Genomic DNA, 14154 nt, shown 5'->3' with positions numbered 1-14154 from the left:
ACGCACACACACACTATCATTTCATTGATTGCCCAAGAACAATAGCCTGAGAGGAAGCTGCATTTCTTAGGGAAGTTCAAAAAACGCATTTCGCATCAACATGAAAACACTTTTGGGCACATTAAACCACCACCAGTTACCATCACATCCTCTGCATGTGCCCGGTCAGTAAATAGTTTAATGGTAAACAGCCTCTGCAATCACTTGATTTATTGGTATAATGCTTGACCACCAAACTATTTAGGGATCCCTCCTAACTCTAACTTTAGTGTCAAACGTTATGTTTCCTCTTGATATTAAAGTAATTATTGAACTTTTAGTCCTGCCTATTAGTGTTTGATATATTTCTGACTTTACAGAAGTTATGGTGAACCAAAAGCCAAACAGATGGATGCTGATAAACAATGATTTAGAGTGGGCAGGGTGGAAAGAGGAACAATGCAAGGAATTTCCCCCAGTTTCCGAGTCCCCCCACAGTGCCACAGTATGAGTAAACCTGAGTCACAATGATCACTGGGAACACAAACAATGCTGCACCCTAGAGGGGCAAAACGAAAGGTTACTTGTCGGACATTAAAAGCTGTTAAACAAATCCGTATTTATTTATAATTGCATATGCAGATTACAAATCCACAAACAGAAACCACAGTTAAAGTATTAATGACCAGTCTTTAACCCTCTGGGAAGTGCAAAAGCAGAGAAGAGAGCTGAAACAGAGATACAAGTGGAGGTAGTTTGCTTTTTAAATTATACACACACATTGAACAAAATAAAACACATGTACATGTCTCTCTTCCTTTAACAGATATTAAGCTTACAGTAAGAAACACATTTTTGATAATAAATTATGTTGAGTTTGATTATTCCAAATCGAATGATTACTCAATGTTGGGATTCTTTGTCCACTGTAGACTTTCATAACTGTCAACAATAAATTAGCATCATAGTAACATGCTCTGTTGTACTAGGGTTTGGCGCTATGGCAATATATATAAACAGAAATGTGTGAATCATATCATAACTGGATTTTTCCAGAGCATAAAACAAATGTGACCCCTTTAGTATATCTAACATTAGCAGATAAATGAGCAGAACTGTCAGACAGGGCTTCTGCATCAGTGTGATACCTTCTAGTGAATATTTGTAATATATCGTTTCATTAATTGGATTATAGATAAACAATTTTTCTTGAGTATTTACTATATCACAATATATACTACAATATAAAGTACATTGTTATCCAATGTCCAAATCACGGTTGTTCACACGGTTTCCACTACAGTTTACAGGCGTTTACAGTGCTGTAATATTATTTAACATAGCAAATGCGTGAGTCTTTAATAATGAGCGTATCTTCCACATTGAATCATTATTTATAGCATTAAGCTATAGTTGTATAATTTGCAGAGTTGGCTACGAGAAGGTACAATATATAAAAGTATTTATAAATTTCATTGAAATGAAGGCACTACTTACTCCTTGAATGATGAAAGAGTCATATATTTGTCTGATTTTCAGATGGTATTAAAAAAAGATTATTAAAAAATCTATTATTTTACTGGGAAGCTGACAACACATTAGTGTACTTGTAGTTTATGGATTGCATTAGACCCACTATAACTTATTTTGTTATAAAAAAAGCACACAAACACAATGCAGCACAGTCAGTAAAAGTAACTTCTTTAAAAATATCTTTAAGCCATTGTCAGATCAGCCCGTTACTGATGTGTGTGATCATGTGTCTGCGCAGGTTGCTGGGGTTGTTGAAGCTGGCTGTGCACTGGTTGCACGTGTATGGCTTCTCTCCAGAGTGAGTCCTCAGGTGGATCTTCAGGCTGCCATTCTGCGTGAAGCGCTTCCCACATTGATTACAAGCGTACGGCTTCTCCCCAGTGTGAATGCGCATGTGGATGCTCAGCGTGGTCTTGGAGAAGAATGATTTGCCGCAAAAGGTACAAAGAACTGGCGGCTCTCCAGTGTGACTTGCTCTATGCAAAATCAGGTCTTCACGGCGGAGGAAGCGCTCACCACAGAACGTACAGTCGAGAGATTTGTTGATGCCGTGAGGGTAGATGTTTGGCTGCTGGGTGAACTGGCTAACATGACTGGGCTGGCCCACAAGAACATCAGCTCCTATTATTTGTGTTTCTAAAGCAGGATTCAATGCTGTTGAAGCCAGTTGAAGGTTTCTGTTTTCCTGCATCCCTCTCATCGGGACTCTGTCGCTGGCACCTGTGGTGAAATTCAGGAGACTGTCATGGTGGACGTTGTGGTGGGGAGACAGTGAGCTCAAAGCCTGGAGTTCAGAGGCAGTGAAGAGGGTGTCGCTCTCCTCCTGCAGAGGCCCTTCCCCTCGTCCGTGAACACTCACGATTCTCAGATCCTCATTATCATCCGTCAGGCAGGAGTCCAATTTCGGAGTCACTGTAGAAACACCACCCTGCGTACTGTGGTTTCCAAAGTCATCCTGACCTAAAAGGTCAAGTCACAAAAAGACATCATGAATCAGTTTGTGTATAAAAATCATTGCATCAAGAACCTAAAGTAGCTTCAACAAAGCAACGTGTGATGTGAAGTACCCACTATAGGTTAAAAACAATGAGTAAAGTCTACCCAAAATTCCCTTCCTCTAGAACAGAATTAGCATGTATGAGTCATGGCTGAATCATGCCACTCATCATGTCACAATGCACACTGTGTTATAATAAATCACCTTGAAAGCTTACTCATTAACCCATCAACAAATATCCAATCTGACACATGCTTTGAATATTTTAAAGCATGCATTAAGTAAAATAATTAAAAGTTCAAGTGATGATGATCTAACTTGACAAAGTGTACAGTGTTTGAACATAAATAAAAAAGGTATATTGTAAGATTTTAAGTCAATATCAAAACTCTTTCAAAAAAACTTCTGAGGCAGAATACTGAAGGCTGTTTTCTTTCAGCAGTGCCAGACACATGTTGATTTAAGACTCAACATAAACAAACATTATAGTCATTATACAAACACAACAAAATTGCATTTGCATCTGCTTGGGAAGGTGCATTATATTGATGGATACATATAATGATTCATATTAGTTTAAAACAATAAGGATGAATAAAGGTCAAATATGACAGTCCAAACATCAAGTAGTTCCAGTTGAGGTGCGGAATACTATGTATTTATGCTAAAAGGTTTCCTTCATAAATATTTATTTCAACAAATCTCCTGAAAAGTCCATCCAATATTGAATTTGTAAAACTAGCAATACCATCTAAGTATTTTTTCTGTAGCTACTGCCTTACTCTCACATCTGATAACAACTCACCTCCAACTCGCACACATCCTCCCACGTCTTCTTCATCTTTGATCAGGATGACATCTGGTGTCTCCACTATACACTAACCAAAAATAATACATATGCATGAACAAAATAAAAATCAAACACAACTATTATATTCTGGAATTCTTTGAAGTGTACTAACCTCGACTTGAGGGGCAGGGAAGGAAGGCTCGTTCTCTGATTGAAGAGCAATAGTAGAAGTTTCCACAACAGTTTCCATCTTTTGTGGCATTGGTGGCTTAGTAACCACTAAAAGGGGAATAAAAGACCAATAACAAAAATCTTAATACAAGCCTTGTTAACATGCATATCACGTATGAGATATTGAATGATGTATTGTTGTGTGTTTTGAAAAAGTATATTTAAACTGTGTATCTATGTTTCAATGTTGTTATTACAAAAAGACATGCCAAAGTTATTTGTAAACTAGGTGCCCTTTAATTGTGCATAAAGGTGGGGTAGGTAAGTTTGAGAAACCGGCTCGAGATACACTTTTTGTTATATTCCATGGAATGCTCTTAACATCCCGATGGCAATTAATATCTTAAGTGCTTTGACAAAAAATCCATTAAAAAATGTCATCTGTGGAAGCCGTAGTACTGTAAAAACCTACCTGCCTGTCAGCTTTCCATCTGTGCACAAACTTATCTCGTGCCCTCATTGGTCATGTGCTCGTTCGTGTGTGTAAGGAAGTAGCCGATTTCTTCCGGCTGTGCATTTTCAAATTCTAGCGCACTCGAGCTGGTTTCTCCAAAATTACCTAAACCATGTTGTGTGCCATCTTTATTATTGTATGTTCTGCTTGTGCACCATAACGAAGCCGGATTACGAAACAAAAGGGGCCCTGGCCACAGATGAGCAAAAAGGCCTCACTACTACATTGGCGCTAAAAAACACAGACTTTATAGTTGTTTAGTCTCTTATTGTAGTTGTTTTGTTTCACGTTGTTGTTGTTAAACATTTCTCTGTGGTTTTGTGTCTTTTTGTGGTAATTTCGAGTTGCTTTGAAATTGCTTTGTGTCTCATTGTGGTTGTTTTTGATCCTTTTCATAGTTGTGTCTATGTGCAGCTGCTTTTCATCTCTTTGTAGTTATTTTAGTCTCTTTGTAGTCTGTTTGCGTCTCTCTGTAGTTGTTTTATGTTTCTTTGTGGTCATTTTGGGAATGTTCCTATTCGGTACATTTAACTTTCAATTACATTTTGTAGTTGAAGGCCAGTGGGGCTCCGGACATATTGGTCCCCATAGTCTGTTCTCGGTATTCAGTAATCCATCCATGCTTATAAACCACATTTAAAATGTAAAAGAAAGCGATATCTTCAATTTGCCATATAAATATACACAATTTAAACCAGTCATAATACAGTTAAACATGTCTTGCACAGTGAATGAGATGAGGCTTATATTTAATAACCTAAGAGACCCACTTTAGGGCACAAGGGCAACCCTTGTTGATGTGGACTGTCACGTGAGGTGGTAATGAGCAGTTGTTGACATTTTATAATTGTAGGCTGGGAGAAATATCAAAGCACTTTTTAATAAAAAAAAACAAATAATACCTTGGTTTGCATCTGAATTAACAAAAGCTAATTTTACATTGAAAGCTGCAGGAGGAGACAACTTGTTACTCGAGTAGAAAGTATTTAGAGTTACCGTGGGATTTAGCCCGGGGTTTGGGGGTGTATCCTCGGATCGGGGAGAAGCGGCTGACCGGCCGGTTGGTCCTGGTCTGCAGCCGGAGGGAGAAGAGCTCACTCCGGGTCACCTTCATCCTCATCCTCAGCGCTTCGTTCTCCCTCAGGCTCTGACTGAGATGCAGCCGGAGAGACGACGAGTTCTCCGAGAACAGCTGACTGATTTCTGACACCGCCGCTTTCACCAGCACATCCATTATGGACAAAAGCTGCGACTCTAAATTCATGCTGCCCGGCGGCATGCTTGCAGACATGTTTCACTTTGCTTCCGCCGTGAATTATGTTGGAAAGAAGCGCAACTCAGTGGCTGTGTTAGCTCACAAAAGCGACAACACAATGGCTCTTCCGGTACCATGGCGCTGATTACCGTAATCCATGGGAAGCAGGGGCAGTTTTGGTTCACGTTTTCCTGGCTATTTGTTATGATCCGTGTATATGTTTTACTGATACAAAATAAATGTTCAACAATTCACCTTATAATTAAAAGCACAATCAATTATTTTTTGATGTAGCCTATTGCCTAATCGACAAATATATGAGCGCAGGTGTAAAGTAACTAAGTACATTTTCTCAAGTAGGCTACTGTAGTAGTAGGCCTATTTTGAGGTACTCCTACTTGACTTGAGTATTTATATTTAATGCTACTTCATACTTCTACTCCACTACAATTCAGGGGTAAATCGTGTACTTTTACTCCACTACATTTATTTAATACTTCAGTTAGCCCACTTTACAGATTTGGATTCATGATGTGAAATATAATCAAATAAGACTTTAGTTACACCTGGAGTAAATTCACAAGCTACCCTGCAGTATACAACGTAATTGGGACTAGCTGTACCTTTATCAGCTTTGATAACACTTTAATGCATCAATAATTGTAATCAAAACATATCATATATATTATTCTGAAATGGACCAAGTAGGCCTAAAATATCTCAGTACTTTTCCCACCTCTGTATATGTGTTCTAATGTTAGGACAACCGTGTTCTGTATAGACCTCGGATCCAACCCTTAAACAACATACAATCACAGCTTTATTACTGATAAACACATTTAAAAAAGAGCAAATTAAACTGGCTCATACTCTACAAAGGTCACAATTTATAATTAAGTGTTATTTACTCTTTTTAATTAAGCTTTTCAATACATTTATCAATTTCTCACCGACTTTCATTAATTAGGCTATTTAAGACTTCTCAATAGAGCCTTTAAAAATTGTAAAAAAAATTGTAGCACAAAATGCTTTCTGGCAGAAAAGACAACCTGTCCTTCATTATATTTTTGTCATAATCAATTGTTGTCATAATCAATTTTCACAAGTCCATCATTTAATAAATATGTCTATAGACACACAGCAAATAGAGGAACAGAACATTTCTGATTCATGTGCTCAAAACACGTGGAACAAAAACAAAGCATAAGCATAGTGCACTTTCAAACATACATCTAATAACACAGTGCCCGTAGTTAATCCAACATCAAACTAAGACATAATCATTGAAGTCAAACAACCGTCAACAATCCTTTGGTCTCCAGTCTTTCTGTTCGCTGTCAGTGTTTTTTTAGGAGTCTCCTTCGACTACCACTTCACCATCTCCATCATTCTCACATTTGTTTGGTGCTTTATCTTCCTCCTGAGCACCCTCTGTCTCTGTAATTTCTTCCTGTTTCTCCTCTTGGCTCTCTATCATACTGTTCTCAGCAGGTGACTCTCCCCTGTCCTTCTCTGGGGACACCTCTCCTTTCTCCTTCTCCCCTCCCTCATTGTCATTCTTGGTGTCTTTATCCTCCTTTTCCTTTTCCTCCTTGTCCTTCCTCTCTTTCTCTATTTTGGAGAGGTTGTGGCAGAGAGACTGGACATATGTGAAAACACACATGGGGTCCGGGTGTTTACCCATCAACATCATGTCCTCCACTTCCAACAGAGGGCAGCAGTCGGCCAGGGACCTGCCGGGGAAGGATGGGACGGGAGGACAGAGGGGAGGAAAGGAGAGCACTGAGGTGAGACAAAGCAGTGGTATGGTTCAAAAAGAGACTCCTGATATTCTAACAGATTTGTTGTTAGTATTCTTAGTTTGTGTTAGTAAACTCCTTGGTGAGAAGCAGCCACCTTTAAGAAAGACTTTCACATGGGATATTGCACTCAAAGCTACATTAAACCCAACTTATCGAAGCTATTCTCTTTCAGGAATTTGACCAATTGGGGGAAGAAGGATCTAGTCCTCATTTGATCCCATGTGTAATAAGCACTCATCTGGTCAACATCTGACCATAAGGGTAGAGAATTAAAAGCTCCATACTCTGCAGTTTGAAAGGCGAGTGTGAAGTTCTTCTTCCTCTGCTTTGGATTCAGGGTGCTGAAGTCAAAAGCTTCAGGAAAGTATCGATGGATCAGAGCACAGAACGCCATCCCATCACACCAGGAGGAGGAGAAGTTCTCTATGTTGACACCCTAAAAGGTCAAAGGACAGGAAGATAAACACATCAAAGCTTAATGATATTATTCTGCAAGTTCTCTGGTCCCAAATCTAGCCGACAAACCTTGACATTTGGTGTTGAAGATTGTGTGTTGAACCCACCTCATAGTTGCGAGTCTTGCTGCGACACCACTGAAGCATCTTCTGTTTGATTGTGTTTCCTGTAGCCAAACCTGAAGATGACCTCTGAACTTTGAAGTTGGGGGGTGTTGGTGTCCTAAAGAAGTCACAATATTGCACATGAAACCTTTATTAGACCATATGTACTGTCACTTATTTGATGCACTGGGTATCGTACAATGACTTACTCTGGAGCACCTTGCTGGAATTTGGCAATTATGTCATTTTTAGCGGCTGCTCTAATTGAGCGCGCGGTCTGTCTTGGTCGAGAGACAGAAGAAGAGGGTGGAGCACCTTTTCTTTTTGGCTTCCCTTGCTTTTCTACCTCCTTCATTTTTCCGCTGTCTGTTGTTTCTACATCTGCCTCGACTTGTTTTTTCTTCTCTGCCCCTTTTGCTGCTTTTTCTTTCACATCCTTCTTTGCTTCTTTTGCCTTTTGCTCTGTCGTCTTTTTCTCTTTGGTTTGGTCTCTCATCTCCTCTCCATCTCTTTCTTTCTCGCATGGTTTGTCCTCTTTCACTTTCTCACCTTTCTCATCTTCCGTCATCTCTTCCTCCCCATCTTTTTTTTCACTTGTTGTTTCAGGATCCTTAACGTCAGCATCAGCGGAGACTTTGTCCTCAGCGTCTTCAGCATCCCCTTCGACAGTCTTTAATGGAGGAATCTGGGGATTGTCTGGATCTCTGGGTTCCTCTTCTCCTCCCTGCTCTGGTACTGATTCCTCCGCCCCCTTCTCCCCCACCTCCATTACCGCCTGACCTTCCACTGTCTCCCCTGCTGGAGGCTCTCTCCCTGGGTCTATACTCTCCTCCAGCTGTGGCTCATCTGTCTGCAGGACAAGCAGCATAACATAGAGTTTAGTCATCCATCTGAAAGCAGTTACAAGCTACAATGCATGTGTGTGTATCTACACACATTTATTTAACATCTCACACTTGCCATACTTACCAAAAAACATTGTTAACATTGTTCTGATTTGACCAAGAGGAGGTCTGACCAATTAGGGTGTCATATGCAATACATAGAAAAAGGCTTATATCTTTATATAACTTTATATATTGTATGTCATCAATTTCCATCTTAAAAATTACGTCACTTTATCTTGTAATTGTGCTTCTTTCCTATTTAATATATCCTCTTATCATCATTAGGTCTTTTAAACTAATTTAAAAGCAAAGAGTGTTAACCTACTTTTGAGAAAATAAATCGGAAACTCAGAACTTACTAGCACCATGGGGAAAGTAGAGCTGTATCTCAAAACAATTAAAAATATAGTTTGCTCAAATAAAGGACATGCATGGGTGGAAGCTTAATACAATATTGTTATCCTGGTCCAGTCACTGCAAGATGGATTTAAGCATGACTTCAGATTGTAAGGTACCATTATGTCGCATGCGCTAAAATTACTTTTCTTTACAGTCCCTGAGCCAAAGAGCATAATGTAATGTGAGACCTGAAGCTTTACTCTGGGACTTGTTGAGTATCTCACTTATTTTAATACGTCTGAGAGGTTGGACTGTCAGATGGAAAGTTTGTCTTCACACCTATAATACAGGTCAACTTCTTCAATATGAGAAATTAAACAAACAACTTATTAATACATGTAAATGTCAGGTTGCTTCCTATTGAATTAGTGCTTTAACTCGTTTTTATGAAGGAAATCAATCATTTCTTAAATGCCACTGCATGGAATCTTCAAGGTTTTCAGATCTCATCTCAATGAAATGTAGCATACAGAATTTTCTGTTTAGAGATTAACTTAATCTTATTTCAAATACTGTATATCTTGTATATTGCCACTCGAGGAACGGTCACCCCGGGTCAGGCCTCATCGGAGGTTTGTGTGTGCATGCCATACCGTGCATGCGCATTACTTTACATAACTTGTGTGTATCTGTGTGTTACATGTGAGCCAGGAGCTACAACAGGTGATTCAGCCAGAACCACTTCAACTGTCCTGCTGTCCTAACGTACCACCTGCCACAGTCACAAATACACTCACTGCCTATTCCTGGTACGGATTGTCACATCATAGATTTCACACAACATGAAAACCTTTATGCTGCAATTTAATATGACATGAAAAAAACACCAAACCTGGTTGTTGTTGTTGTTGGTGTCGGTCTGGCTGGTTGGATCTGTAGACCCAGATGTCTCCTGGCTGGGCGATTCTCCATCCATGATGTGCAGAAATGTCAGTTTAATGACTGGATCAAAGGTAAAATCAGAATTTCTTTTCAACTAATGCCCCAGGACTCTTTATAGAAACGTTTTTAATTCAGTCAAAGTTGAATCCTCTTCATTGCTCAATGTCTCTGCCTCTCTGCTTCTCAATGCTCGACTTTGCTTCCCTGTCTCCCTTTCTCTCCGTCTCTGTCAGCACTGCCCCTGTGTTTGTGATGTGTGGGTTGGTTTGTGGATATCCGCCTTCACCCCCTTTCACCAGATACCCCCACCCACTGCTTTGTGAGGATGCCTTAGCTTCTTTATCTGACCTTTTGAACAACACGTGGTCCAAAAATAGACCCACAGTGAGATAGGCACAGTCCAATGGGCCAGACAGCTGCGTCTGCTGTGGAAACCGTGGTTGTACACATTTTAAACACATGCGGGTGCATGCAGTCCATTAAACATGCTCACAGAAATATAAGCTGTCCCTTAATTGTTGCTTTTAAAATAAAATGTTGATTTTGATACATGCATGTTTTCACCTGATTACCAAGAGTTAAATGAGATGATTGGGACCACTCTCATATGTATGGTACAAATTAAACTTCAACCCCGATTGGTTAACTTAGCTTACCTAAAGACTGGAACAAGGGAAACAGCTAGCACGGCTCTGGCGAAGTAACACAATCTGCAAACCAGAACCTCTTATATTTGTGATACAAATTAATATTTATTTCCAAGAACATAACTAGCGATTTTTGTTCCACTTACCCCAACATGCTAAGCTAAACTAAGCTAAGCTGACTATCTTTTGGATGCAGCTTCCAAGTATCAATATTCTCATCTAAGCAAACAACAAATTAGTACACTTCTCCCTCAGTCTGCCATGCTTACAGCACAGCACCTTTACTTTAATTCTTACAGTAAATCAGCAACGAGGGAGTTCATAAAACAACAGAAACGACACACACTCTTTGGTAATATTATAATTATGTATGCCTCAAGCTAAGATTATACATTAAACAAGTCATTCATCACTTGTCCAAAAGTGCTCAACTGAAAATCACAATATCTTCCATCACTTTGTACTCATTTTTTGGGTTTTGTCTTCATTAAATATATTATAATTAATAGTTTGATAGTTATAAATAACTTCACATGTCTCAACTTTCTCAACTTTTTCTTTTAATGTACTAATTGAAGCCCTCTGTCACACATTGTAGTTCTTGACAAAATGTGATATGAAATAGATACATGGTTAAACTATCTAGTCCACCTTTTCAAATTGGCATCCAATCTGAACTGTGTATCTTTTCATTCAACACAAAACAGATGGTTTTAAAAATAACTGTCTATCTTTATTCCCACTCTGTCTGTCATCTCCTCCTACCCCCTCATCCTTCTTCTCCTCCTCCCTCGTGTTTAAGTCTTGGGGGCTATAAATATGTCACAGCCTTCTTGTGTATCTGTCCCCCTCCCTCTTGCTCAATCAACAAAACACAACTACGCATCTGTTGCTCTTTGTGTGTTTGTAAAACCAGACGACTTGATACTGTTAAATAGTATATAATAGAAAGATATGCTGAGCACAGGAAATTGCAATGGATGGGAAACCAAAATGGTTGTTTGTGTGTGTGTGTGTGTGTGTGTGTATGTGTGTGTGTGTGTGTGTGTGTGTGTGTGTGTGTGTGTGTGTGAGTGTGGCCTAGCATTACTATACTTGTGGGGACCTAAATCTGTTTACACAGTCACGTGTGGGGACTCGCCTCCATTATGGGGACAAATTGGAGGTCCCCATAAGGGGAATCATTCATTTTAGGGTGAAGACTTGGTTAGGTTTAGGATTAGGGTAAGGGTAAGGGTAAGGTTAAGGGTAAGGGTAAGGGTTAGGGTTAGGCATGTGTTGGTTATGGTTACGGTTAGGATAAGTCTCCAGGAAATGCATGTAAGTCAATGTAATGTCCCCTGATGACTAAAGACAAATTATTGTCTTTTGTTTGACTAATGTGCCTCATGCCTGCCATACTCTACTCACTCATCGAATGACCATCATCTGTGTGTGGTGTGTGTGTGTGTGTGTGTGTGTGTGTGTGTGTTTGTTTGTGTGTTTAACATGCATGCACACAACAGAGGCTGCCTTGTATGCTTCATCTTGTAATCTGTTGTGGTGAACACCCATTACTGTTGTCTGCTACTTCTTGGTCTAAATCAGTGGTTCTCAAACTTTTTCTGTCACCCTTTGGAGAAAAAAAAAGTTGGGCCCCCCCAACACAAATAGTCAGGCTCAATGGCGGCACCAGAGATTTATTTTGGGGATGCTGTGGGGTAGCTTGACGTTTCATAGAGGGTGCTCAGACATTTAGGGTTTCCCATTAATGTACCGGTCGCTACATCGGAATGTTCTACTGCAACAATCCCCACGCATATACACAGTGTGACTGTTACAATGAAGGCGATAATCAGCTCACGGCATATAGGTGTAAGCAGGGGTAAAGTGCTATTTTTATAGGTGATGTGTGGACCACACATATGGGGGTCCGGGGGCAAGCTCCCCCGGGAAGATTTATTTCTAAATATTGAAGTTAAAAGCATCAATCTGGTGCACCTTGAGAGCAAGATGAAGAGATCTTCATACCTGTTTTTCATTTATTCTCTTATTTTTTTATAACTATAATGATCATATAAACGTGTGCCTCGGAAATAATTGTTTACATTAATCGTGACCAAAACGTTTGAGACCCACTGATATAACTTAGACTAAAGTTAACTATCTAAACACTGAGAGAGTCCTTTAGCTCACTGAGCCTCTCAGTCTGACAGGAGAGTACTCTCTTCCACCTTGTTGTTGAAAAAACTCCTTATATCCATTAGCGTAGCTCGCTAGCACCGGAAGCTTTAATGAAACACAGAGACCCAGACGTAATAGTACTGTACTGTATCATATTATTTTCGAATCAATAATTTTTTAAATTATGATTTTTTTTGTTATTTTTGTTTTAAATAACCATTTTTCCTCCTGGTCTCTCGCCACCCCACTGTCATGCCTCTGCGCCCCCCAGGGGGGGCGCGCCCCCACTTTGAGAACCACTGGTCTAAATGGATAAAAGTTTCAGCATCCTTGTTCATCTTATGTACATTGCCTTGTGTTTTTTATGCTACTGCAACACAAACATTTCCTTTATTTTCCTACATATAAACTATTGTACACTTTGACATGAGGAGGAGAGGACTTGTCAGAGGAGATATTGTAAAAACATTTGTTGAAACTCATCACAGGAAGTGACAGTCCAATGTCTTACATCTGTTCAGAAACACAAGGCTACCAGGGCATCTGGAGTCAGGTGTCTTTAATATGTCCTTTAGAAACAATGGAGTTAAGCCCCGGCACCTTTCCAACTTTACCAAACTTCAACTTTCCCGTTAAAAAAAAAAAACTCCATTCAAACAACAAAACGGTTATCTCTATTGGGACAGACGGCCATCACTTGATCATTTCTGAACAACAGCCCGTAATTAGGCTGTAGCTAAGGGGAAGAGCTGTTGTCTTTGAGTCAGAATGTGGTGGGTTCAATCCCAGCCATGCAGTCATCATGTTGATTTATCACAGTGAGTTTGCTGCTTGTTAAATGTGTGCTTTATCTCACTGCTTTAGTTGAGAAGAGCTTCAAAATCAAAAATCTCAAACCTGTTAGAAATCCCATCCCTTACTATCCTGTTACTGAGTTTTAGGTAGGAGCAAAACCTTTAATAGCAACATAATTTTTTACTCTAATAAACATTTATATCTGGCTCTTGAGGGGCTCTGAAGTGAAGTGTACTTCTTGCGCCAAATAAATCGATAAAAGTAAATCTAAGTGTTTTTATTCAGCCCAATATCATAAATTGTACTTTTGTCTCAGGGGACTTTAAGGAACATGAATACGACAGAAATTCCCGATGCTATACGCTTTTAAAATATGTATTGAAGAGAGAAGAGTCACTGTGTTTCTCCTCACACAGTGTACACCTTAACACAAAGCTTCCAAATAAAAGGGGGGACTGGTCAGAGGAAGTGAAACTAAATATTATAGCAACTCAAAGATATTGTTAAAGAAACATGCACAACTTTCAGAGCAATTGAAAGTACAATTGTTATAAATGTTGTCGTATCCACAGAATACAAGGCTACCAAGCAGAACAACACTGTGTGAAACACGCACAGACACATTCATTCATAACTATATATAGAAATGTAGAAATGTATACATGATCTGTTTTTCAACTTATATATTTTTATTTATACATTTATTCTAGTGTTTATTTATTCCTGTATTTCTTTCCACATTCATTAATTAATTCCTGTATTTATTTCCACATGTATTTA

At 39.3% G+C, this 14154-nt stretch overlaps 2 protein-coding genes across 3 annotated transcripts; both read right to left on the bottom strand.

Moving 5' to 3' along the window:
• Positions 1–578: 578 nt before the first annotated feature.
• Positions 579–5389, bottom strand: LOC117555712 (zinc finger protein 287-like). The gene is made up of 4 exons (XM_034230676.1): positions 4981–5389; positions 3472–3578; positions 3315–3387; positions 579–2472 (listed from the first exon to the last, which is right to left on the bottom strand). Exons 1-4 carry the CDS (start codon positions 5273–5275, stop codon positions 1706–1708), a joined length of 1242 nt encoding a protein of 413 aa, XP_034086567.1. The 5' UTR covers positions 5276–5389; the 3' UTR covers positions 579–1705.
• Positions 5390–6132: 743 nt separating this feature from the next.
• Positions 6133–10017, bottom strand: smtnl1 (smoothelin-like 1). 2 transcript variants are annotated; one of them, XM_034230764.1, is made up of 5 exons: positions 9720–10017; positions 7811–8451; positions 7605–7719; positions 7326–7477; positions 6133–6972 (listed from the first exon to the last, which is right to left on the bottom strand). In XM_034230764.1, the coding sequence occupies exons 1-5, from the start codon at positions 9801–9803 to the stop codon at positions 6588–6590; spliced, it is 1377 nt and encodes a 458-aa protein (XP_034086655.1). In that variant the 5' UTR covers positions 9804–10017; the 3' UTR covers positions 6133–6587. The 2 variants fall into 2 exon arrangements, with proteins under 2 accessions (XP_034086655.1, XP_034086656.1); XM_034230765.1 differs by having other exon boundaries at positions 7811–8454; positions 9735–10017.
• Between the last annotated feature and the right edge of the window lie 4137 nt (positions 10018–14154).

Source organism: Gymnodraco acuticeps, unplaced genomic scaffold (genome assembly GCF_902827175.1).
Source record: "Gymnodraco acuticeps unplaced genomic scaffold, fGymAcu1.1, whole genome shotgun sequence".
Taxonomy (NCBI): Eukaryota; Metazoa; Chordata; class Actinopteri; order Perciformes; family Bathydraconidae; genus Gymnodraco; species Gymnodraco acuticeps.
This window is presented reverse-complemented; position numbering and strand designations above follow the sequence as displayed.

Excerpts from the sequence above, each read along its gene's own strand:
- LOC117555712 (XM_034230676.1), bottom strand. The coding sequence starts at position 5,275 with ATGTCTGCAAGCATGCCGCCGGGCAGCATGAATTTAGAGTCGCAGCTT. Across the intron at positions 3,579-4,980 it reads ACCCCGGGCTAAATCCCACG|TGGTTACTAAGCCACCAATG; the intron begins GTAACTCTAAAT and ends TTCCCCTTTTAG. Across the intron at positions 2,473-3,314 it reads AGGATGTGTGCGAGTTGGAG|GTCAGGATGACTTTGGAAAC; the intron begins GTGAGTTGTTAT and ends TTGACCTTTTAG.
- smtnl1 (XM_034230764.1), bottom strand. The coding sequence starts at position 9,803 with ATGGATGGAGAATCGCCCAGCCAGGAGACATCTGGGTCTACAGATCCA. Across the intron at positions 7,720-7,810 it reads TTCCAGCAAGGTGCTCCAGA|GACACCAACACCCCCCAACT; the intron begins GTAAGTCATTGT and ends TGACTTCTTTAG. Across the intron at positions 6,973-7,325 it reads CTCGCCTTTCAAACTGCAGA|GTCCCTGGCCGACTGCTGCC; the intron begins GTATGGAGCTTT and ends CTTCCCCGGCAG.